We start from the raw sequence: 26060 nt of genomic DNA, 5'->3' as shown, positions 1-26060 counted from the left end.
ATCTAAACAAATGAAGAGTATTGAAAATAGCAAAAATGACGCTAAATGTATTTTCTGTGATCCTAACCAAATAGAAAATTGGCTATATAAAGTGAAATTAGCAACAATGAATTATGGGTTTTATACATATAAAGATAAGTAAAATGTACGACTATATGAGAGGTCAAAGAGAAAAAAGTGAACAATGAATAAATGGAATAAATAGAAACAATTAGAAAAATGATAGGTTTAAATCCAACCATATCAAAAGCTACAATAAGTACAAATGGTCTGATCACCCCCAACTAAAGGCAGAGACTGTCAAAGGGTATTTTTAAAAGCAAGACTCAATTACATGCTTTCTAAAAGAAACCAATTTAAACATAAAAACACTGATAGGCTAAAAATAAAATGGTGGGGGAAAATACTCCATGCAAACACTAATCAAAATAAAACTGAAGTGACTATATTTATATCAAAAAGAATTCAGAACAAGGAATATTACCAGGGATGGAAAGAAAATCACATAATAAAAAAGTGGTAAAGTCATCAAAAAGATATAACAATCCTAAATGTATATGTATATAACAACATAGATTCAAAGTACATAAAACAAAACTGATAAAATTGAAAGTAGTCAAATTCCAATTTATAGTTGGTGACATTAGCACTTGATAAAAGAAGTAAACAAAATCAGAGGAGACATAGGATGTGAAAGAAGAAACCAAAGGGAAATTAGAACATATTTTGATGAAATGAAAGTAAAAACTCAACTTCTCAAAATTTGTGGGCCAGGACTAAACCAGTACTTAAAGAGAAATATACATCACTATATTCTCAGATCCACAGCCTAAGCTTCTGGCTTTCAAAAGTAAAAAAAGAATAGAAAACTAAACCCAAAGCAAATGAAAGAAGGATAAAATAAAGAACAAAAATCAATAAAACTGAAAACAGAATAATAGGGAAAAAAATCAGTGAAATCACAATCTTGTTGTTTGAAAATGATAAAAACAATTGACAAACCCCTAGCTAGATTCATCAGGATAAAAAAAGAGAGGAAACAATTATCGATATCAGAAATGAGAGAGAAAATACCATTACAGATGCTATAGCCATTAAAAGAATAACAAAGGAATCCTATGAACAATTTTATACCATTAAATTCAGCTTAGAGGAAATAGACTCCTTGAAAGATTCGAACTGCCAAAGCTCGCTCACCAGTAGGTAATCTGAGTAGTCATATATCTATTTTTACATAAATTTATACTTAAAACCTTCTTACAAAAATAATTATAAACTCAGATGGCTCTTGAGTAGTCATATATCTATTTTTACATAAATTTATACTTAAAACCTTCTTACAAAAATAATTATAAACTCAGATGGCTCCACCAGTAAATTTTACTCAACAATTAATGAAGGAAGAATACCAAACTCTCTGAGATGATGAAAGAAAAGGAGATACTTCCAAACTTACTATATGAGTCCAGCACTACCCTGATAATGATACTAAAACCAGTATTTCTACTTCAGATGATGAAAACTTTCTGGAAGTGGATAGTGGAGATAGTTGTAGAACACTGTAAATGTACTTAATGTCACCGAATGGTACACCTAAAAATGGTTAAAATGGTAATTTTTTGCTGTGTATGTATACACAGGTATTTCACACTTTTCAAAAGTTTATGTCTCTTTGCTTTTATGAAAGACATGCACTAGTATCTGTTTTTGCTAACTAAAAGAAATCCAAAGAGGATTTTCACTTTTATGGAAAAACAAAAAATACCATTCAGTGTTGTACTTCACAGCTAGCCATTACTGAGTCAGTACACACCAAGAGCAGTGAGAGTGGCAACTACACGCAGGATCTCAGCATCCAGTCACCACAGCTTTGAACCGTGTATGAGAATCTCTGTTCTGTCTGGATTTATTTTGTGCAATCATTAGCAAGATGAGTCCTAAGGTAATTGCTTCTTTGTTTCAGGCCATTTTGGCTTACAAAAGGTTTCAGAGGAATTGCTTTACTTGCAGATAGTGGGGGAAACCTGTATCACTAAAATTTTAAAAATCCACCAATTAAAAAAAAAATTCACCATATTCACACACTAAACAGAAAAATCATGTGAATATCAACAGATGCAGAGAAAAATTTTGGCAAAATTCAACATTCACTGATAATTACGGGGGAGGAAACTTCTCAACAAAGCAGGAACACTAGGAACTATCAGCCTGATGTAAAGCACGTATAAAAAGCCTACAAGCATCATGGTATATAACAGCAAAAGACTGAACAATTTCCCTGTAAGATCGGGAACAGAGTCAAGATACCTGTTTTTCTGTTTCAACAATCAACCTTCTATTCAACACTGAATGGGATGTTTCATTCAAGGCAATAAAGCAAGACAAATAAATAAAAGCATACAGATTAGCAAGAAAAAAAATAAACTGTCTTTATTAACACATAACACAATCATCAATGCAGAAAATTGCAAAAAATCTACAAAATAAGCTATTTTAACAGATAAGTCAGTTCAGCAAGGTCATAGGATGCAAAGTCAACATATAAAAACAATTGTATTTCTATATGCTAGAAAAGAAGAATTAGAAACTGAAATTAAAAACCAATGCCATTACCAATAGCACCCACAAACATGAAACATTTAGGGATAAACATGAAAAATGTAGAAGATATTTCTATAAAAAAGTACAAAATACTGCTGGGATATATTTCAAAAAACCTAAATAAACAGAGCAAGATCTTGTTCAAAGACTCAATATTTTTAAGATATATTAATAAATGCAAACATGATCTATGTAATGTTCAACATAATCCCAAAGAAAAACTCCAACTGGATATTTTTTTGGTAGAAATTGATTCAAAAATTTATTATGAAAATACAAAGATTAGCCAAAACAGTTTTTTAAAAGCAGAACAAAGATGAAGTTTTTATCTGATCTCAAACCTTATCTAAAAAAGCTACACTCTATATACAGTTGTACAGTTGAAGAATAGACATACAGATGAACAGAACAGAAAATCTAGAAACAGACCCACACATAAGTGGTCAACTCATTTTCAACAAAGATCTAAGCAACTCAATGGAAAAGACATTAATCTTTTAAACAAATGGTGTTTGGACAACTGGACAATAGATGTAAAAAAGGAGAAGAGAAGACAGAAAGTGAGAGACAGGAGTCCTTTATCTGATAAGGTACTGGCATCCAAAACATATAAAGAACTTTTACAACTCAATAATAAGAAAGTAAATCATACAATTTTTTAAAAGACAAAATTTTTGAACAGATACTTCAAAGAAGAGATACGAGTGGTAAATAAATGTATGATGAACTAATCAGCATTATTAACTAGCGAAAATGGAAATGAAATCCAATAAAACAACATTAAACACCTAATAGCATCATCAAAGCTAGAAAAACCAACAATACCAAGAGCTAGAGAAGATGTGGAGTAAGCAGAAATCGCAGACATTGCTTGTGGAAATGCAAAACGGTACAACCTCTCTGGAAAACATCTTCAGTTTCTAATAAAGTGGCATGTGCAGCTATTATATGAATATGTACCTAATAGGCTATATTAGAGAATATATACAATCAAGATTTGTACATGAATGTTTATAACCACTTTATTTACAGTAGCCTCAAACTGAAAACCTAAATGTTGGTGAAGAATAAAACAATAACAAACAATAAAAAAGATGAACAAATGATAAATGCATCAACACGGATGAATCTCAACAATAAGGGTTGACACAAACGGCTACATAATGTACCATTCAATTTATTCAACATTCTGGAAAAGGCAAAACTGTAGAGACAGATATCAGATCAGCGCTTGTCAGGAGCTGAGGAAAAGGAAAGACTTTACTATGAAATCGCATTAAGAAACTGAGCTAACAGTAATGTTGTAAATCTTAATTGTGATGGTGGTCACACACACACACTTGTCAAAATTCATTAAGATGCAATTCCCTAAATCTTAATGTTTTTAAAATGGAGATATATTAGTGCATACATACAGAATATCTCTGTAAGGACATTTATGGTTTTTTTTTAATCCTTATACAAGATTCACTATATTCAGACACTATTCTAAATGTTGTACAAACATTAACTAAACATGGGAGATACCTTTAGGAAGAGACCAAGTCTGAGGGTCTCAGGGTAAAGTGAGGCTAATTTTTTCTCCACTGTTCACTCTTCCGCACTTTAAACCCTTCCATGGGCAGAGGAGCATGGCAGGCTATAGACTACGGGGTCGCAAGAGTCAGAAACAACTTAGCAATTAAACCACCACCACCATCACCACTCAACTATGTACGCATCTTGATTATTTTTTTTAAAAGCCAACTTTTTAAAAGCTATTTTTAAAGATTTATTTTTATAATTGCTTTTGTCACATTCTCAAAAGATCTTATTGACAAATAAAGGTATTAACTAACTCCTCTTACTTGATCTTTACAGCATACAGCTACCACTTTTTTTGGGTTTTTTTGCCATGCCATGTGGCTTGTGGGAATCTTGGTTCCCTGACCAAGGAAAGAACCCGGGGCCAGGCCAGTGAAAGCACCAAGTCCTAAACACTGGACCACCAAGGAAGTACCAGGCATCTTTTCCTTAAAGTCTCTTGCTACTCTCTTTTTTAGAGGTATTCTTCCTCCTCCGTTCTGTATCTTCCATGCGTGTTACCTGCTACTGAAATCTTAACACATACACTTAAAAAGCATGGCTGCTGTCTTTCCCCTCTCCTTTCTACACCACTGCCCTAGTTCAGACCCTCAGTATCTTTCACCTGAACAATTCTGCTAGCACTGGCCTCCCTGCCTTCAGTCCTGTCCTGCCCATATCCATTCACTACATTACTTATAGGGACTGTCCTATGTAGAAAGCAAACTAGATCATGCCACTTTAAAGCTCAAATCTCAATAATTCAAAAGCACATTACTTCACATAAAAATAGTCATCTTAGCTACTCTTGACTTTCCAGACACATCTTCACTTATCTAGAATTTTAATTATACTGTAACTTTTGTTACGTGATGTAAGCTCCTCATCCCTAACACTTACTGGTCAGTTTCGTGAGTGTGGGGACCAAATTCCAGTCATCTTATCTTCAGTTTTAAGTGTCTGGTATTTAGTGGGTGTGATGATTAATTTTATGTGTCAACTTCTCTGGGCTAGGTACTCAGATATTTGGTCAAACGTTATTCTGGGTGTTTCTGTGAGGATGCTTTGGAAGAGATTTACATTTAAGTCATTGAACTCTAAAGAGTAAAAAAAATGGCTCTCTAGAATGTGGGTGGGCGTTGTCAGTTGAAGGCCTGGCTAGGCAAAGGCTGACCTTCCCTGGAACGAGAGGCAGCTTGCCAGTCAACGGCCTCCAGACTCTGCAGCTCCTTCCTGAGTCTCCAGCCTGCTGGCGTCCCCAGAAAATTCTGGAGTAGCCAAGTATCCAAAACTTCATGGGCCGATTCCTTAAAATAAGTCTCGGTGTCACACACACACACACACACACACACACACACACACACACACACAGTGTGATACATACACACACACTCCTCCCTGTGGGACCCTATTTCTCTGGAGAACCCTAACTAATAACACAGTGGGTATGCAAAAATATGTTTTTCTAATTAATGAAATTAATGCTGATGTTTTCTTCTGTTTTATTTTCACTTAACTTACACATAAAGGTCTATAAGGAGATTTATTCTGACATATTTTTATAAATCACCAGTTTTAAGTCAATATAAATGTGTTAAGTTAAAACAACACATACACAATATAAGAACTACAGAAACTTGAACACGTGTTAGGTTTCATGTTACAAATACTTTTAAAAGAAGAAAACACATTCACTAGCCAGGTTATAAAAACAGAACTGAAATCTCCAGTGATATCACACAGATAAATAATTTTTAATCACTCAAAATAACTGCCTAGATATTTACAGCACCTTAAAAAGTGTATCTATGCATTTTTTAAATAGATAATTTCATTTTTACTCCAAACTTCACAAAGGTGTTCCTACAGAAACTGAAAATATCCCTGAGATAGAATCCGTATGTGAGAAAATGGCATGGAAAAAACTGTATTGTTTATGACAAAAATAATTACTAAGCTTGTTTTGGGAATGTTCATACAAATGAAATGCTTAATAAAAATAAGTTCTGCATATGTATAGAGAAAATGATAATTGAATACAAAGTGAAATGAAGTCAGCTCCTGCCACGTTAACTGCCAAGTCCTGAATTCAGGGTTCTCAGCTTCTCTTGCAATACAGGCAGGTGTTAATGATGTCATTACCTGCTGCAGAAGAAATAGGGGACCATGAACACAAGTCTTGGCAGAAAATAAACACCCTCTGAGTTTACCTTTAATTTAAAGTAAATAGAAAAATCAGTTTATAGAGTGTCTGTCCTATATAGCTCCTGCCCTAAAGGGATAACTCAGATCTTTATTTCCAGGGTTTTCAGCTGTATTCCAGGAATAAAGGCTAACAACCTCCATTCTTGAAAAGCACAAATTAAAAAACTGGGTATATAAGGCAAAAATCATTAGTCAGGAAGGTAAAACTTACTACACTGGTATTAATATTATATAAAACATATACAATTATACAGCAAATTTTTAATATTTTCTAATTGTAAGATTGTAATATTTTATCATGACCCCTAAACAATGGTTATTTTGTACCAGGAGAATCTGTATCTTTAAAGATATTAAGATACAAGTACGAACTTGGAAAAGTTAAAATTTGACATCTACTTTACACTAGTTAAGACAGTACTAAGAGTCAAGGAACACTGGAACAGAACTTGTCCATTATTTTTTTTACTCTGACAGGACAGAACTTATCCATGTAAATTTAACTCTCACCTTGTCAAGTTGATCTTGAAGACTAGTGGATGCTTTATAACCAAGTTGTAACAGCATAGCTTCCGCAGCATTTTTTTTGGCTATCTTTTTATTAGGTCCTGTTCCAGTAGCAACTTCATTGCCTACCTTGACCTGGTAAGAATAAAGTAAGAAGTGTAATGACAGCTGCCTTGGAAACAAACATTAACATCACAAAGCAATGTGTTCTGCTCTCTAGCATTCAAAATATAAAGTTCAGTCCATAATAAAATAGCAATTAAGATCCCTTATATATATATATATATATACACGAATGCATACACAGAGAAAAGTATGGAAATCTGGTCCTCAAAATGTCAATGGGAGTTATGTCAGGATGACAGAATCTTCAGTTCAGTTCAGTTCAGTCGCTCAGTCATGTCCAACTCTTTGTGACCCTATGAACTGCAGCACGCCAGGCTTCCCTGTCCATCACCAACTCCTGAAGCTTGCTCAAACTCATGTCCATCAAGTCGGTGATACCATCCAACCAAAAGAGTCTTAGAACATTTTTATTTCCTTAAATATTTCTGTATTCTTTGATTTTTAAACAATAAACTTATTTATATAAGCAGAAAAACAAAATTCACATTGTAGAGAGTTGATTATGACTACATTTAGTATTCTTCATTTAAATTAATAAACTGAAAAGGATAAAATTCACATTGCTGCCATTTAAAATAATGTTAAAATGTGCAGAAAACCTGAATACCCATTTCTCCAAAGAGGATATGGAGATGATCCACAGGCACATGAAAAGATGCTCATCACTGCTAATCATGAGGGAAGTGCAAATCAAAAAAACAATGAGATATTACCTCAAACCTGTCAGAATGGCTATCATCAAAAATATCACAAATAACTAATGCCAGCAAGGATGGGGACAAAAGGGAACCCTTGTACACTGCTGGTGAGAATGCTAATTGGTGCGGTCACTAGGGAACACAATGTGGCAGTTTCTCCAAACAACTAATCGTAAAGACCTATATAGGAAAAGAACCTTAAAAAGAGTAAATATATATATATATATATATGTATGCTTCCCAGGTGGCTCAGTGGTGAAGAATCTGCCTGCAATGTAGCAAATGCAGGTTTGATCCCTGTGTCAGGAAGATGCCCTGGAGAAGGAAATGGCAAACCACTCTAGTATTCTTGCTTGGAGAATCCCACAGACAGAGAAGCCTGCTGGCTACAGTCCATGGGGTCTCAGAAGAGTCAGACAAAACCTAGCAACTAAACAACATGTATATGTATAACTGATTCATTTTGCTGTACACTTAAAACTAATACAATACTGTAAAACAACTATATTCCAGTGAAAATCATTAAAAAAAAAAATAGAACTACCATATGTCCCAGCAATTCCATACCTGGGTATATATCTAAAAAAACTAAAAACACTAATTCAAAAAGATACACACACCTCAACGTTCACAGCAGCATTGTTTACAACTGCCAAGATAAGACGCAACTTCAGCATCCATCAACAGATGAATGGATAAAGAAGATGTGGTAATTATATACATAGTGGAATACTATGCAGTCATAAAAAGAATGAAATTTTGCCATCTGAAACAACATAGATGAACTTGAAGGATATTATGCTAACTGAAATAAGTCAGAGAAATACAAATACTATATGATGCCACTTTTACGTGGAATCTAAAAATACAACAAACTAGTAAATATAAAAAAAGAGAAACAGACTTACAGATATAGAAAACAAACTAGTGGCTACCAGTGGGGAGAGGGAAGCAGGGAGGGGCACCATAGGGGCAGGGGATTAAGAGGTACAAACTGTTATACATTAAATAAGCTATAAGGACATACTATACAGCAAAGACAATATAGCCAATACTTTATAGTAATTATAAATGGAGTATAACCTTTAAAAATTATAAATTATTATACTGTACCCTTGTAACATATACTATTGTACATCAACTATATATCAATAAAAAGTCTTTAATCCAAAAAAATAAATTTAAAAAATTATATAGCTTACAAAGGATTACATTAAATAGTTTCTGAAGAGAACACATAAAGATTAATACAATACTGTGGTTAAAAACAAAGACTTCTGAGTCAGATTTGGGTATGAAATCCAATTCCATTATTTCCCGTGAACTGATTCAAATTATTTAATATCTCTAAGCCCCAGTTTTTTCATTCGTAAAAGAGGGGTAATACAATGGCCTAACAGAGTTACTTTGAAAATTAAACAAGAAAATGTATGTAAACTACAGTGTATATTATAGCATAATTGCTCAATAAATGGTAGCTTTTTATCATTAGAACTATCCCACAGTTCTCTTTTGTGAACAAGATGCATACATGTATGTACATCTACGTATTTAAATATACATCAGCCATCTTATATCCACATGTACATTTCCTGACCTGGGTAATGATTTTTCAGTCATGTATATGCTGAGATAATACAAATATAAAAATTAAATTAGAAAACAAAAAAGGAAAAAATTACATGAAGAAATAGAAAATACACAGTGAACGTGGGATTTATTTTTACAGATTGTTCTCAGTAAGTGATAGAAGGCGCAGACAAGAAGATAATCACAATTCTGGAAATTAAACAATGTAATCTAAATAATCTATGGGCAAAGAAGACATCTCACTGGAAATATTTTAAATAAGTAATAATGGAAATACAATATGTCAAAACTTGAAAGATGCAGCTAAAGAGGGTGTAGAAGAAAACATATAAGCCATAAAAGCTTAGAGAAAGGCAGAAGAGTAATGAGCTAACCATTCATCTCAAGTAGTTGTCAACAGCAAAATAAATCCAAAGAAACAGAACATTAAAAACAAGAGCAAAAATTTAGGAAATATAAAACAAAGTAAAACAGAGAAGTTCAAAAAGCCAAAAGTTGGTTCCCTGAAAAGACTAATACAGTGATAAACCAAAGGTAAGACTGATCAAGAAAAAACAAGAGAAGACACAATTAAGAATGAAGATGGGAGAGTATGAACCTTCTGTAGCATTACAAAATAATAAGGGATACTGAATAATTCAGCTAACATTTTTTAATATTTAAATAAAATGGAAAATTTTCTATACAATTTCCAAAACTGGCACAGAATAAACTCCTAAGTATATAAATCTATAACTACAAAAGAAGTTAAAACCACAATTAAAAACTTTTTCACAACAAAAACTTCTGTTTTTCTAGCAAGTTCTACCCAATATTTAAGGAAGAATAATGCTACCCTTACAAAAATGCATCCAAGAATAAAAAAAAAAAGAAAGAGGAATCCGTCCCCTATTATTCAGTGAAGCATCACTTTGGTTTCAAAATCCAACAGGAAAAAAATTTAAAGACCAGTTTCATTCATGAACATAAATGTTAGTTTAAACCATGTAATAGTATACTGAACAAAGCAATGTGAAAAAAAAAAGAAAAATAATAACTAAGTTAAGTTTATTTCAAAAATGTAAGGTAGGTCTAACATTCGGAACTCAAACAAAATCAATCATGTCATCTGCTATATTAATCAGTTAAGGAGACAAATCATATGATTGCCCACATAAATTGAACAAGGGCATTTGCGAAAATTCAATGTTCATTCATGTTACTCAGTCACAAAAAGGAACACATTTGAGTCAGTCCTAATGAGGTGGATGAACCTAGAGCCTATTATACAGAGTGAAGTAAATCAGAAAGAGAAAACAAATATCATATATTAACACATATATATAGGATCTAGATCGCTACCTATGGCTCAGATGGTAAAGCGTCTGCCCGTCCACAATGCAGGAGACCCGGCTTCGATCCCCGGGTCGGGAAGATGCCCTGGAGAAGGAAATGGCAACCCACTCCAGTACTCTTGCCTAGAAAATTCCATGGATGGAGGAGCCTGGTGGACTACATTCCATGGGGTCGCAAAGAGCCGGATACGACTGAGTGACTTTTCCCTTTCATAGGATCTAGAAAGATGGCACTGATGAACCTACTTGCAGAGCAGCAGTGGAGACAGACATAGAGAACAGACTTAAGGACAGGGCTGGGGTGGGGGAAGGAAGGAGAGGGTGGGGTGTATGGAGACAGCAATATGGAAACATACACTAACATATATAAAATGGACAGCCAACGGGAATTTGCTGCATGACTCAGGGAACTCAGACTGGGCTCTGTGACAACCCAGAGGGGTGGGATGGGGAGGGAGGTGGCAGGGGTGTTCAAGTGGGAAGGCACAGAGATGAACCTATGGTTGATTCATGTTGATGTTTGGTAGAAACCAACATACTACTGTAAAGCAATTATTCTTCAATTAAAAATAAATAAATTTTACAAAAATTTTAAAAGGATCTCTTAACAGCTATCAGAAATTTTGTAGTTCAAATCTGTGCAATGTTCTTGAAACATTTCATTTTGCTTTTTCTGCTGAAACCACATGATAACAAATCAACAGTAGTCTTACGGACCCCACTTAGAAGCACCGATCTAGTACTTGGAGTTGAGTGAATATGCGCCACCTTCCATATCTGCTGGCCTGCTCCTGACCCAAACAGCAGGCCCTATACACAAAGTCTTCAAGTCCTTGGCTAGAGCCAGCCTCTTCTACCTGCTGTTTTTTCCAGTGCTTGGTTTGTTCCCTGTGTTGTTGCTAGAAAACTTGAAGCTAGAGAGATGAAGCCGGCTATGCCAGAAGCTTCTGCTACTGCTGTGAGGGTCACAAGACTTGCCAGAGTAAGTGGCAGTGAAAGATAACGGAGCAGCAAAAAATGTTTCAACTGTTTTCATGAGCTATATATCTCTTCTCATTCTCATTCAAAACTTCAGCTGCCTCATCCTTAAATTGTTACTGCCCAAGCCTGAGGCCCTCTGCCTCTAGGTTCTTGGGCCAGGGGGTTCCCATCACAGCATTCATTTTAGGTCTGAGTCTGCTGGTTTTCTGTCTGACCTACTCTGACACCCAAAGACTTACTTCCAGAACAAGTGCTTCCAGATTCATTTTTCCTATTCACCCAACCCTTGCTTAACATGAGCTTTTATAGTCCCATGGTTCAATAGCTTGTGAGTAGCTGGTTACCCCAGAGTTATTTGTTAGAACTGAAAAAGACCATTGTGCTAAAGGACTTTGGTTCCCTGCCAGCACTTAAAGTGATCACTGAAAAAAAAAAAAAATTCACTGCATTATAAAAGTCAGTAAGCATGTAAATGGGCTTCCATGGTGGCTGAGTGGTATAAAGAATCCACCTGCCAATGCAGGAGGCACAGCTTCAATCCCTGGCTCATGAAGATCCCCTAGAGAAGGAAATGGCAACTCACTCCAGTATTTTTGCCTGGGAAATCCCATGGACAGAGGAGTCTGGTGGGCTACAGTCCATGAGGTTGCAAAAGAGTCAGACATGACTTAATGACTAAATAACAACAAAGCATGTAAGTAAACCTCCAAAAGTCATCTTCCTAGAAAGCTTCCAAGATTTATGACTACTGTAAGATTTTTATATTAAAATGTAAATTTTTCTGCAAAGAAGCTCAATTATTTTACTATGCAATAAATTTATGATGACTAGATTTTTGTCTTTAAACAAATCATTTAAATTAAATCCTCTGGACTTCACTGGTTGTCCAGTGGTTAAGGCTCTGCACTACCACACTGTGGAGCATGAGTTTGATCCCTGGTCAGGGAACTAAGATCCCACATGCCATACAGTGCAGTCCCCTCCCTGACAAAAATTCAAGATACTATTTTTTTCTAATAATAATAATAAATTAATTCATTAATGAAGTCTTCAAAAAAACTAACAAGAACTTCGGTAAAATAGCATTTACCAAAAACTTAACTATCTTCCACTGAGTCACAAATAAAATTAATGAAATTTCCTTAATATATATTTTTTAAAACTTGAAATCTTAAAAAAAAAACAACCAAATCTGAGATCTTAATCACAGGTAGGTAGAAAAATTAACATCATATGATATATAATAATAAAATGTGCTGATACACAATTTAATTTAGTTATCATTATTTTCTCTTTGAAAAATTAAAATACCCCTTTCCAAAAAAAGAAAAAATTTGCTCTGGACCTAAATGGCCAAATAGTTTCATTGGATATTTTCCTTTACCTAGTATTCAATACAAGTAACAACATCCATTTTATAACACACATTTATTTGTGGGGTTTTTCTGGTGATAGACAAATATGAGCATATTATCTTTAGATCATTTACTTCCACATTCAATAATAATGATTCCATTATAAAAAGTGATAACACTGTTCAAGCGGTTTATACAAAACCCTTTACTTTGATGAAGTTACAGCAACACTGTATTGAATCCACTGGGGCTTTCAGAAGAAGGAAAAAACAATATGAATTCAGAGTGAAATTTTTAAAAGCACAGCCAAATGTTCTTGTTTGACTAGAATGTTTATGAATACCCATAAAATGGAAGCTGGCCTAAGATATTCTAAATTCCTCTTTCAAAGTGGGTATTCGGTATATTCCACAGGAAAGGAATTGTTTAATAAAGTCAAAGCCAGTTTTTATTTGTAACACAGGTCTAAATGTGTGGGGGTGGGTGGGTGGATCTTTATTCCCTTAAGTTTTGGAGTTCAAAAAATACTTTCTAGAATTCCTCAAAGTTAAGAATGTAAAAAGAAAAATGGTGCACATACTTTACAAAGTAAAAAAATACTAGAACAACATTGCTCTGGGTCCTAATGACATCTAGAAAACCATGTGTTTAATAACCACAGCAGAATCCCTCCTCTTTGGACATCTAAGTTAACAACCATGGTTTACTTGTAACTACAACGTAAGTTTATATCTCCAACAAAAGTCAAACATACTAGCTCTCAGTCAGGCAGGCAGGCAGGCAACAGATACACCTCATGGGTTTATAAGATCCTACTATATACATACCACCATATTGGGTACTGTGAGATAAAGAAACATGGGGGTTATAAATTAGGAAGGAAGGTAAAATTTAGACATGCACAAGAAGCTAATCAACATGAGATATTATGTTTGAGTCTAGATGTCTGCCACATGGTGGGCACTTAATTAATATCTGTTGATTGTAACTGGGTTATATTAAATGTGAGATCCACAGGTTTGACTGGAAAAGCTTCTTTGACAAGCCTGTTGTCGTTCAGTAGTGTCGGACTCTAGCCTGCCAGGCTCCTGTTCATGGAGTTCTCCAGGCAAGAATACTGGAGTGGGTAGCCATTCCCCTGTCCACCCAGCAATTGAACTGGGGTCTCCTGAATTGCAGGCTGATTCTTTACCAGCTGAGCTACCAGGGAAGCCAAAAATGTAACAAAAATAGTTGGGACCATAAAGAGAATTTAATATACACTGGGTGCTAGAGGATTCTAATGAACCACACCTAATGTAAGAAAAAGTAAAAAACTTTCCATGTGTTTTAGAGTCACACACTAAGCTTATAGGCTAAAATGACATGTGGTTAGAAATTAGCTTTAGAAAACTTCAGGAGAAGGAAAGGAAGGAGGGAGGAAGAGAAGAAGGAAAAATTGATAGCCAAAGCAAGCACAGCAGAAATCTTCACTGTTGTTTTTGGATGATGGGCATAGTCCCCAAGAGGCCATTATGCTCTTTCATTATACTGTCCTTTATTGTATACTATTAAACATATCCATCCATCTTTGGATATGCTTGAAATTTTCATAATAAAAATGAAAAGTTTCTATGACACTGAGACTTGAGTTGATAAATAAAGATGGGTAGGTAGGGTTTAAAAAGAAGGGCATTTTAGGCATTCTACCTCACTCCCAGTCCCCACCCCTAGATCAATACACCAGCAACCACTCTTCAAGTTTCCAGGCTGTACAAAGCAGCACTTAAATCTCTCAGCAACTCAGAGCCCCTCTGTGCTCACCAAAGTTAGGCAGCCAGCTAGCCCTCTTTTCTCGATTTCTCTAATGACCTGAAAGCTCATGCTCTTGGCCCTGTTTCACCTACTACCTCTATCCTTCTAAATTTTGTTTCTAATTCCATCTGTCTTTTATTCCCAGTAGTTAACAGACTCCAGCTGCAAATTGCAACACATTAAGTTAGAGATAGGAGTTCTCAATGATGAACTCTGGGTGAGCTCATAGTCCCTTTGAAACCTCACACTCTCCAATCTGACATGTCCTTGACACTTGAATGTTCCAACCAAGTTGGTAGATGGATCTGGAGGGAATGAACACTTTGAGTGTAAACAGTTTTATCTTCTACTATTAATTCCTAGTCTTCCTTCCCACCATATCTCTATTCTAGCCTCAGGATTTCTAAATGTTTTCAGTAGTTTAAAAAAAAAATCTTTTAATATAAAAGTGAGACATACCTGCATCACAAATTCCCGACGTCGAGGCATTCCTCTTTCTGAAAGCAAAACGTAATCTGGCTCCTTTTCCTTTTTGGCCTGTTGAATCTGAGCCAGGCGGCTAATGGGGTTCATTCCTTGACCGTATTCTGGTCCAGCCTAAAAATTAATTGAAGAAAAAAATTTCAAAATATGAAACGTGCTTGTCAAACTTCTTACTGGATCCTTAAAGAAACCATGGTTCTCACCTCCTCCCCTGCACCCCAAAACTGTGACTGGAGGAAATAAATGAAAATCAAGACAGTTTATAAAGGAAAATCATAAAAGTGAATCTGAAAGTAGGGTTTCTAGAGGATTTAGGGCTCACAGGTATTATTGGTAAGTTGGGTCAACTATCCTTTTAAACTCTTTAATACAGTAGGAGTTGTTTCACAACTTGTATTCATCAAAAAATACCAAAAAGAAAGAAGACAAGCTATGAACTGAGAAGAGATATTTGCAACATATTTAACTAAAAAAAAATGTATCCAGTATCCAAAATATTTATTTTAAAACTTCTAAAAATTATTAAGAAAACAATCTAAAAAAAATTGAGCAAATGAGATGAACAGATATTTAACAGAAGAAAAAACATATAAAAAGGATAATTCATCTCATTAAGATTCAAAATGCATATTAAAACCATAGTGAGGTACTATTTCACACTTATCAATTTAGTAAAAATTAAGAAGTCTGACAATGCAAACAGGTGAAGATGGGGAGTAACAAAAACTTATACAGTGCTGGTCCTAATATAAACTGGGGAACAATTTGTCAATGTCTAGTAAAGCCCATGACCCATCCCTCAGTAGTCTATTCATCTAAAAAACTGTTGCCCAAATGTGCTAGTTCATTTGTACAGGAATATCCACTGCATTATTTAAAATAGCAAAGAAGAAAAACTAGAAATAATCTTATGGCACGTTCACACAGTGAAGAGGAATGCAGCAGTGAAAATTAAGATTTAAGTACTGCTACCTGCATCAAGATGAATGAATTTAAGGAAAAAAAATGTTAAGTGGCAAGAACAAGCACAGAAGTATATATAAAGTATGATATAACTTATATACACTCCATTAAAACTAAAAAACACTGGTGAAATTAAATAAGGTCTCAATAGGTGGACAGATACACGTTAATGGAGCAACAGACCCAATATTTTTAAAAGGTCAACTGTCTTCTAACTGAACTACCAATTCTCTGCAATCCCAATCAAAACCCCAGCATGCTCTTTTTAGGTAATAATTAATAAGCCAGTGTTTAAAATTCACATGGAAATGCAAAGGAAGAATAATCAAAACACCTTGAAAAAAAGAACAAAGATGGAGGAATCCAAATACCTGATTTCAAGATTTATTATAAAGCTATAATAATCAGGACAGTATGTGTGGTACCAGGACTTCCTGGTGGTCCAGTGGTTAACAATCTGCCTTGCACTGCAGAGGATGCAGGTTCAATCCCTGGTCCGGGAACTAATATCCCATATGTCACAGGGCAACTAAGCCTGTGCACCACAGCCAGGGTTCATGCACTGCAACAAAAGATCTCGCATGATGCAACAAAGACTCAGTGTGCTGCAACTAAGATCTGATGCAGCCAAATAAATAAATTTTAAAAAAAGACACTATGTGCGGTACTGGCATAAAGATAGAGAAAGAAATCAATGAAACAGAATGGCAACCCGAAATAGATCCATACACACACGGCCAACAACAGTGCAAAAGTCATTCAGTGGAGAAAGAGTAGCCTTTCAACCAATGGTACTGGAACAACTGGATATTCACATGTAGAAATAAATTTCAATCCATATATCACACAAAAATTAACTAAAAATGACTCATAGGCTTAAATGTAACATCTAAAACTTCATAAAGAAAATACAGAAGAAATTTTTCTGGTTTGGTTAGGTAACGATTTCTTAGACACAACGCCAAAATCACATTCAGCAGTAATAATAACAACAACAAACCAATAAGGATAATCTTATCCAGAAAACTTTTATCTCCAACAGCAGAAAACCTTCTTTGAGGCCTTACCTTTTAGAAGAGAATTACATTAAAATTGAGAATATAAATTCAAAGACACCATCAGGTAATCTTACATTTTAACAAGCTAACTCTGTAGAGGAAATAAAAATCCAAAAGGAGCTCACAACCAACCAGTTTCATACTGGCACTGGTATCAGATGTGACTGGACCCGAAACCTGACTTTGCTCTGTGATCTGAGGGAAGTTTCTTAAACACCAAGAACCTCATCTTTAAAATGAGGATAATATCTACATCTCAGAGTGATTAAGAGGTTCAAATGAGACAATGTGATAGCTTCGTTATTCTAAATAAAATCAAGGTAAATCGTCAACAGATATCTTCTCTGTTTCTATTGCATAATAAGGAATGGTAGAACCTAGATGTAAAAGACATTTAAGGAAGTGACTAAAATATTGAAAACCAAGATACTATCCAAGGTGATCCACTTACTGGCCCATTATAAGGTCTGATCATACTCAAAATTAACCTAGATTTCAACTCATTGTATCCATGTTGCTTTCTCAAAATAACCTTACATTTCAGAGAATATCTATAGACTTTAACATAAGACAGATATGATACAAGTAATTCCAAGTGTGATGTATGTGAGAAAAAATGCAGGGGGCTAAACGAATGTGGGAGTCAGGGAGAACCAGAGAAGGCTTCCCTGAGGAAGTCAAGTGTAAGCTGAGATCTGAATGGTGAACAAGAAGAAAACTCTGCAGTAAAATGCATATATAATAGAGGTAGTAGCAAAAAATCATTTTTAAAGTTCAAAATGTTTCTCTCTTTCGGAAATAACATTTCAACAATATTCTTGTTTTTAATGGCTATAGTTAAAAGTAACAGGAGTTATATTTATAGTCTACTATAAAAATGATAGATCTTTTTTAGACTAAAGGCTGGTTATTCTTAATTTGAGATTATATTTAGTTTAATAGATTAGGTGGAAGTTAATGTGACTAGTTTTGCAGTACTGTAGAGCACTGTTCTTTCACTATGGCGAAGATATATGTAGATTTTATATACAAAAGAATTTAGGAAAACAGACTGTGGATACATTCATATACATATATGAGATACAAAATAACAAAAGCTTGTATTTATTGAATGGGTTTCCCAGGTGGCTCTGTGGTAAAGAATCCACTTGCCAAGCAGGAGTCGTGGGTTCGATCCCTAGGTCGGGAAGGTGGCCTGGAGGAGGAAATGGCAACCCACTCTAGTATTCTTGCCAGGAAATCCCATGGACAGAGAAGCCTGGCAGGCTACAGTCCATGGGTCACAGAGTCGGACTAAACAACAAGCAACAAATATTTATTGAGTACTTAGTATTTCTACTGTTAATACATATTTAATACTAATAACTAATGCACTCTATGTATCATCTCGAGGAACATGTAACAATCCTGTGAAGTATGTTCAATTATTATTCCTACTTTATAAATAGAGAAATGAAAGATGAGAAAAGCTAGAACTTGCTCAGGTTACAGGGGGTCAGAGTCCAAGTCATTTTCTGATTCTACTGACCATTTTCTTAACAGCTGTATCCTGCTCCCAGCATATAAATGAAAGCCAGTCCTCGAAACCACTATGATTCATGATGAGTGGATCTATCTGGCATTTATTTTTAGTCTACCTTACGATAGGATGTAGAATGCTACTTCAGGAAATGCATAACCTACAGTATCTCGGTGAATAATGACATTATTCACTGAAAAGAACAAGCATTTACATAGTTGTTTATGTAGGTATTTATGTAAATACATATGCATGTATTTTTAAATTAAGCAAAGGTACAAAAGTACAAAACCTACAGAAATAATTCAATTGTTCCGCTGTATGATCTAAACGAGAAATCCAACAAAGATAAAATGTACTTCACTCTGTCCTCCTTGAGCCTGCTCTGAAGAAGTCTGCTGAACAGGTGAGGCTGAGCTGGCCGCTGGCGTGCGGACAGTTTAAGTCCTCCTCCGGGAGCAGACCTTTCACTTCATGCACGTCACACACACCGAGCGTTTGCGGGCACTGTCCTGTGCTAAGCGCGGATCCATCTCACTCCTCTGAACTGCGCCTTAATTTTTTTTTTAATGTACGTAAAATCTGATTCCATAACAGAGAATCACAACATCCTGAAGAGCCGTGTGGCTCTACATTCTTCTCTGAAGAGGCGCTCATGCCTGAGAGGACAGAAACCAAACCACCCCATGACCTCCTAGGTGTGCTCAGTCGCTCAGTCGTGTCTGACTCTGCGACTCCGTGGACTGCCGCCCTCCAGGCTCCTCTGTCCATGGGGATTCTCCAGACAAGAATACTGGAGTGGGTTGCCACGCCCTCCTGCAGGGGATCTTCCCAACCCAGGGATCAAACCCAGGTCTCCGGCATTGCAGGTGGATTCTTTACCGACTGAGCCCGCGGGGAAGCCCGAGGGCTGCTCTGTGGATTAATGTGGTACAGCACACGAAGCACTGGAGCCCCATCGGGCACACCAGTGCTGTATACGTGCCGTCTGCTGCTGCGGCAGTGTTACCCACATGACTATTACTCTGCATCCTATCACCACGTCCTAAAATCTTGGGGAGTTACCACATGGCAGTGCAGACTGCACAAAGAATGCTGGATTACAGATCTGAAGTTCAGGTTGCCACCCGTGATAGGCGAACACAAGCAAGCAAGTTCTTTGAACGTGTTTCATAAACTCTTATTTGTAAAATGAGGGGCAACATCTGCCTTCATCGTGATGAGAATTTTACCAAAGGTGCTCATGACTAAGAAAGTATTTTTTAAACCATAAAAAAACTATCAATATGCAAGGTATTATTATTTCATGAACGAACCCAAGTATACAAAAGTGTCTAAAAGCAAAATAGAATTACTATTCACTTACAGACACATGTCCAACCCTGATTCTGCTTATAACCCACAGGCTTAGGTGCCTGCCCTATGGAAAAACTTCTAGCTACAGTTACCAGGGGAAAATCCCCTGGAGGAGAATATGGCAATCCGCTCCAGTATTCTTGCCTGGAGAATCCCATGGACCAAGGAGCCTGGCAGGCTACGGTCCATAGGGTTGCAAAGAGTCGGATACAACTGAAGTGACTTAGCATGCATGCACTATAATAAAAATATATATATATATATAATATATATTATAACATTCACAAGCATACACTTACCTTTACTATTGTTTTAGGGCGTTTTTTAAAAAATAGTTTTGGCTTTTCAACCACAGGCAGAGGTGGAAGTTTCTTAAGCTCCTGTAGCACAGTGGTTGCAGCACGCTTCTTGGAGAGTTTTTTGCTATTTCCCTCTCCTTCAGCGGAGAACTCTCCCACTGACACCCGGGTCACAAAGCTTTTCATGTGTGGTGGTCCACTTTCTTTAATAACCTATTAAATATAAGTAAAAGATTCAATACAGGGACTTAAGATGGGTTTTTATGGCATGAATCTTTCTTAATGTTCATATAAAAATCAAAATTGAAATTATTAAGAATTATGCCAAAATGATGGATTTCTTCAATAAAGCTATTATGAACTCATTATACAGAGACTCTTCATTTATACTTCTGATGCTTAATGAATTAAAGTGGAAAAAACAGAAATCTAAATAAACATATTCAATTCATGGTCAAAATTGTGTTTTACTAGCTTAAAAAAGGCAATTCTAATTATGGTTGCCCTGATTCTTATGGGACAGAGAATTAAGATCATAAAATCATTACCACATACATATCTAACTTTCTCCTCTGTGAGAATAAGTTACTCGGGTACAAGGAGTATGTCTCACTGGAGTTCTATAACTTATGAAGCATCGTGCATGTGGAAGCCTCTCACAAAGAGGTGATAGATGAAAAAATCACCTATTTTTGATGGAGACCTCAAAGGCTGTCTTACAATAAGGAATATTTACTCTCTGTAATATGGTCTTAAATAGGTAAGTAATTTGCCATAAAAATACCTAGCTTTCTAGAGTAATGGATTATGCATCTGTCAGCTATGAATGTTCCTAAATCCTGTATTTAACATGCTCTTTTTAAACTATGTCAATTTTGGGAAGCAAAATGCCTTCCAAGGCCTGAGTGCTCAAAACTTCATTGTGTCCGTCAAAAGCCCAACCTATTAAAAAAATACCCTATTTAAATAGCTTAGCATTGACCATTATATTAAAATTTTACCTTCTAATATTGGATACCAATGAAAAAAAGATACAATATCTCAATAATCCAGTACTGTTGAGGATAAAGGAATTTACGATAAGCATACTTTCCAAGTAATTTAAGCTTACAGATTGAAACACCAAAGCTGTTTAGCCACTTTGATGGACATCTTTCTCAATTAAAAAATATACATATATATTTTACTGACTAAATACTCAAACTCTTACTGCTCACGTTAGATCACCATTATGAACATGAAATATTCTACACTAAGGACATCTGAGGCCTCTAAGGACATCTAACACTTTTAAAACTGTTCCTGTTCGTCTAGCATTCAGAAGGCCCCATCTTCCAAAGACTTTCAAGTTAAATGCAATTATTTTTGACAGGTTTTCCATATGTTCCCTATCATTTCTTGCTGGGACTGATAGGTCCTCAGGTACATTCTCTTCCTGCCTTCTTCATTTTGCTGCCTTTAATGTGCTATGGGCTGAGAAATCAGGTAACACAACTTTTAACAGAATTATGTTTGAGAAAGAAAACAGGCTCTCAGTTGAGGTGAGTAGATCCTGCCAGTGAGTAAAGCGAGAGAGCTTTCCAATAGGTGAACAGAACATAATTTGAAGGAAAATATTCCTCAACTGTTTCAGCTTATTCCTGGGTTTTGCTTATTTTCTAAATACTTGAGTTGCAGTTAGTGACCTCTTAATAAAGGAGGTATTATAACAATTTAATATTTTTTCCTTTTTTAAATGCCACATAATTTTACAAATATTTTATGACCTAGTTATCCAGTTTTAAACTAGAGAACTGCTTAATTATGTCTTAGTGACTTATCAGTAAAGGTTAAATGTAAAGTTAAAAGGTTAAATTTATATTTTGGCCTCCATAAATTTAAAAGAAATTAAATATTAATATATACATGTGACTAAACATTAATTATATATTGAATATTTTCAATGTGACCTTATCAAAATGCCAAATCTTATAGGTTACTACAAACTATCTTAAATTTGGAAAATAAATTTTATGATGAAACAAATGGCTGAATACAAAGCCAAAGAGATCAGGAGGACTCCATGATATTGTAAGCTCTGTTTTCTTAGGGCCTGCATCATTTCATGATAGACAGCTCAAACAGAAGGGAGCACATTAGTTCTTTCAGGATGCTAAAATTTTATTTGTCAATTTTGTTTGTTTGTTTAAAACAATGAGGAGCAAGGAGGGAAAAAAATGGGAGATCTCTGCTGAACACATACCTCAAAACTGACGGGCATATTTCTCTTCAGAGCAATTTCAAACACTAAGCTGATCTCAGACTTATTTGCATCTTTGTCATCATCCATTTCTTTTCCTGATTCGCAATTCTAAATCACAAAAAAACAGGACAACATTGAATCTTCACTTTGTAACAAACTTTACATGTACCGAACAACCAAGATCTTACACATCACAGGAAACCAGAGACTGGATCCTGTGGATTCCCATGGAATCACTGCAGTCAAGGGCTTTGCTGAGAGGCTTCTTGTGATTTGGTTTTAAGTTTTTTCCCCTCAAAGTAGAAGGATAAATGCTGAGTGTGGAAATCTTTTACTCAACCAAACACTAATCTGATGTAGATATCCCCAGACCTAGTTTTCCTTACAGACCTCCATCTCTCTCTCTCTCTCTCTCACACACACACACACACACACACACACACACACAGTATTTTCACCAGTGCGTGATATTTAATCTTCTATGAAGACTAAGTTGCAGAAACAGTATAGGATGCAAACCAGGATGTTGGAGCTCTGCGTCTGGCTCTGCACCTATTTAACACTTACTTCTGGAGCCTTACACATGCTGAACACCATGTAAGCCTTAAAGAGATCAAGAGACAGAATTGTTGCTATCAAGAAGCTTAGGACTTAGTAGAAAGACAAAAACAAACGTAAGAGTCATGATGAGAGTGTTCAAGGACAAAAATACTAAGCCTGCCATTAACCAAGAAAAATCGCAAAGGGGGAGGGACAATAGGCTTGAGGAAGGGTAAACTAAAGGCTGGACCTCTAGCTTCAAAAACTAAGTGGAGAACTCAATAAGAAGGGGACTTATTAGACACTGGTGAACTAGAGATACCATTTTGAAGTCAACAGAGAACACAGCTGAAACCATGGGAATGAGTGAAATTACTGAATATCAGCTTCGAATAACCTCATTGGTAAAATAAAGTAGGACTAAAAAAATCCATAAATATCTCCTCCACTTGAAACTCCTTGATTCTAGGTCAGTTAACACAATGTAATCCATGCTCAATGAAACACAGCACTCAATGCAAAGTAAATGAATGTTATTTCTCATCCTTGCTCACATTCTCAAATCCTGCCTTGCCTGGGAAGGCTAAGCCAAAGTGCTCGAAGGCAAGGCCATCCCAACAAACCACAAGAGTCTAACCGAGCACACAGGTGAACTGAAGCACCGCCACAGCCGATCCAGTGTTCCCTTCTACTAGCAGAGACTTCCTCTATTTGTAAAGAAGCATTTCTTCGTCTTCTCAGTCATCTCCCTGGGCAGCTACTAGAAATAGGCTGCCACATGCCACAGTGACCCACCTGAGCTGATTTTTCTGGAATAGGTTCATTCTGCAGTGCTTGAAGGGCTTTCATCGCGGCATTGTGTCTAGCGGCTTGTCGAGTCTTCCCTTCCCCAAAAAATTCATTATTTCCTACAGTCAGCTGAACATAAAAGATCTTGGGCACTGGGCAATGATACCTAAAGTAAGAAAATAAAAATGTTAACTTAAGTTCAATAAAAATCACTCTGTAATCATTAGTAAGATTTGTTTTGCTTAAAATATTAATAAGCAGGTATAATCCACTATGTGCATGCGTGCTAAGGCACTTCAGTCGTGTCCGACTTTTCTGACCCCAAGGGCTGTAGCCTGCCAGGCTCCTCTGTCCATGGGGGTTCTCCAGGCAAGAAACTGGAGTGAGTTTCCATGCCCCCCTCCAGGGGAGCTTCCCAGGGATCAAGCCCAAGTCTCTTATGTCTCCTGCATTGGCAGGTGGGTTTTTCACCACGAGTGCCACCTGGGAAGCCCAGATCCATTATAACCTCCTATTAACCTCAATAAAGTTTTACCTCACAAATGTATTTATAAAAGAAAAAATGTGAGTCAGTATATCAATTGATAATAAAGCATGTATGCTGATCTCCATGAAAAACATATTTTGGAAAACATTAAACATAACTTAATACTGTAAAAATTATTTCATTATATCACAGAAGACTTCCTGGCAAGAAATTTTCAGTTACATTTTGATGGAAGTGAGCCAAATGGTCTGGGGCTGAAGGACGGGGACTCACCAGAGAGGCAAGAAACAGGCGAGACCGTCAAGGTGACAACATGCAGACTGCCATGCTTTTAGCAGAAGGTAACCATAATTAGACGTGGGAAGGGCAAAGAGATGGAGCTACTACTGTAAAGTAATAAATACTCTGCAAAGTATTAAGGAGAGCAGATTCAACATAAGAAAGAATGGGGAGTTTCAGCCAATTCTAAAGCAGAAAGAACCATAATAAAATGTATTTAAGGTGAAAACTCTTAGCAGGTTTGTGTTTAATGAGGCTGAGAGGAAGCAGGATTAGAAAGCTGCAAGGATGCCAGCATAAGGGGAGATTGTAAGGGGGTTGTAAGAAGAAAGGATAAACAAAAGAAATTAAGAGGCTATGCAATATAATCTATTAATTTAACAATTATTTATGGGGCACCTTCTTATGATGAGGGAATATCACAGCAAACAAAAACATACCTTACAGCGGAGAAGACAGACAATAAATAAAATAAATAGGTAGAATATCTACGATGTTAGAAATACATGCTTGTTTTTTTTTTTAATATTTATTTATTTGGCTGTGCCAGGTCTTAGTTGAGGCACACGGATCTAGTTCCCTGACCAGAGATGGAAGCTGGTCCCCCTGCATTGGGAGAATGGAGTCTTAGCCAGTGAATCACCATGGAAGTTCCATGTACATTTTAAACAGAAAAAGAAGGGAAGGTTCAAAAGTGAACTTTTAAAAAATTGCATGTATTAAGATTACAATAGAAACACTAGTGACACCATCTGAACAAAAGCAGTGATTTAATTCATTCACTGGTAATGGCAGTGAATGAAAGAGTGAAAGTCTCTGGAGAGAATCAAGCAATTATCCGAGAGCTGTAGATCTGATTGCAATATGGTCTTCCGGTGTCGTTTGTACCTTTACTGGCTTTCTCCTTTTTTGCCAACTACTCTTTTGAAGTCATTCATATTTGTTGCCTGAAGTCCCAATAAAGTAAAATATGAAATTCTTGTTGTTTCTTCTCCCCTTGATTGGACTGAGGGGTGAGGGAAGAGGGGCAGATAGAGTGATCAGTGAGTGTCTCACTGAGAAGGTGACAACTGTGAAAAGAGCTCGAGTTAGTGAAGAAGGAAAGCAGCAGGGCATATAAGGCATTGAGAACACCAAGCGCAAAGGCTCTGAGGCAGCCGAGTGTCAGGAATGTTGGAGTGATTCAGGGGATTCCCACCAGGTGAGAGCTGAGGGTGTACAGGAAGGTAGGCTAGGAGCTGGAACCTGTGCCCAGAAGCCAGAGGGCCTTCCTTAGAAATCACTGCAAGGA

At 36.1% G+C, this 26060-nt stretch overlaps 1 protein-coding gene across 9 annotated transcripts in view; it reads right to left on the bottom strand.

Moving 5' to 3' along the window:
* Positions 1-26060, bottom strand: part of STAU2 (staufen double-stranded RNA binding protein 2) — a 298567-nt gene that overhangs the window by 167751 nt on the left and 104756 nt on the right. For all 9 annotated transcript variants that reach the window (XM_065903639.1, XM_065903638.1, XM_065903633.1 and 6 more), the window contains 5 exons: positions 24010-24169; positions 22675-22782; positions 20433-20645; positions 15214-15351; positions 6880-7011 (listed from right to left, as the gene is read on the bottom strand). In XM_065903639.1, coding sequence (XP_065759711.1) covers positions 6880-7011; positions 15214-15351; positions 20433-20645; positions 22675-22782; positions 24010-24169 — 751 coding nt within the window. The remainder of the gene's footprint in view (positions 1-6879; positions 7012-15213; positions 15352-20432; positions 20646-22674; positions 22783-24009; positions 24170-26060) is intronic.

This window comes from Muntiacus reevesi, chromosome 12 (genome assembly GCF_963930625.1).
Source record: "Muntiacus reevesi chromosome 12, mMunRee1.1, whole genome shotgun sequence".
NCBI classification, from domain to species: domain Eukaryota; kingdom Metazoa; phylum Chordata; class Mammalia; order Artiodactyla; family Cervidae; genus Muntiacus; species Muntiacus reevesi.
The sequence above is the reverse complement of the archived record's forward strand: the minus strand, read 5'-3'. Positions and strand labels throughout refer to the sequence as shown.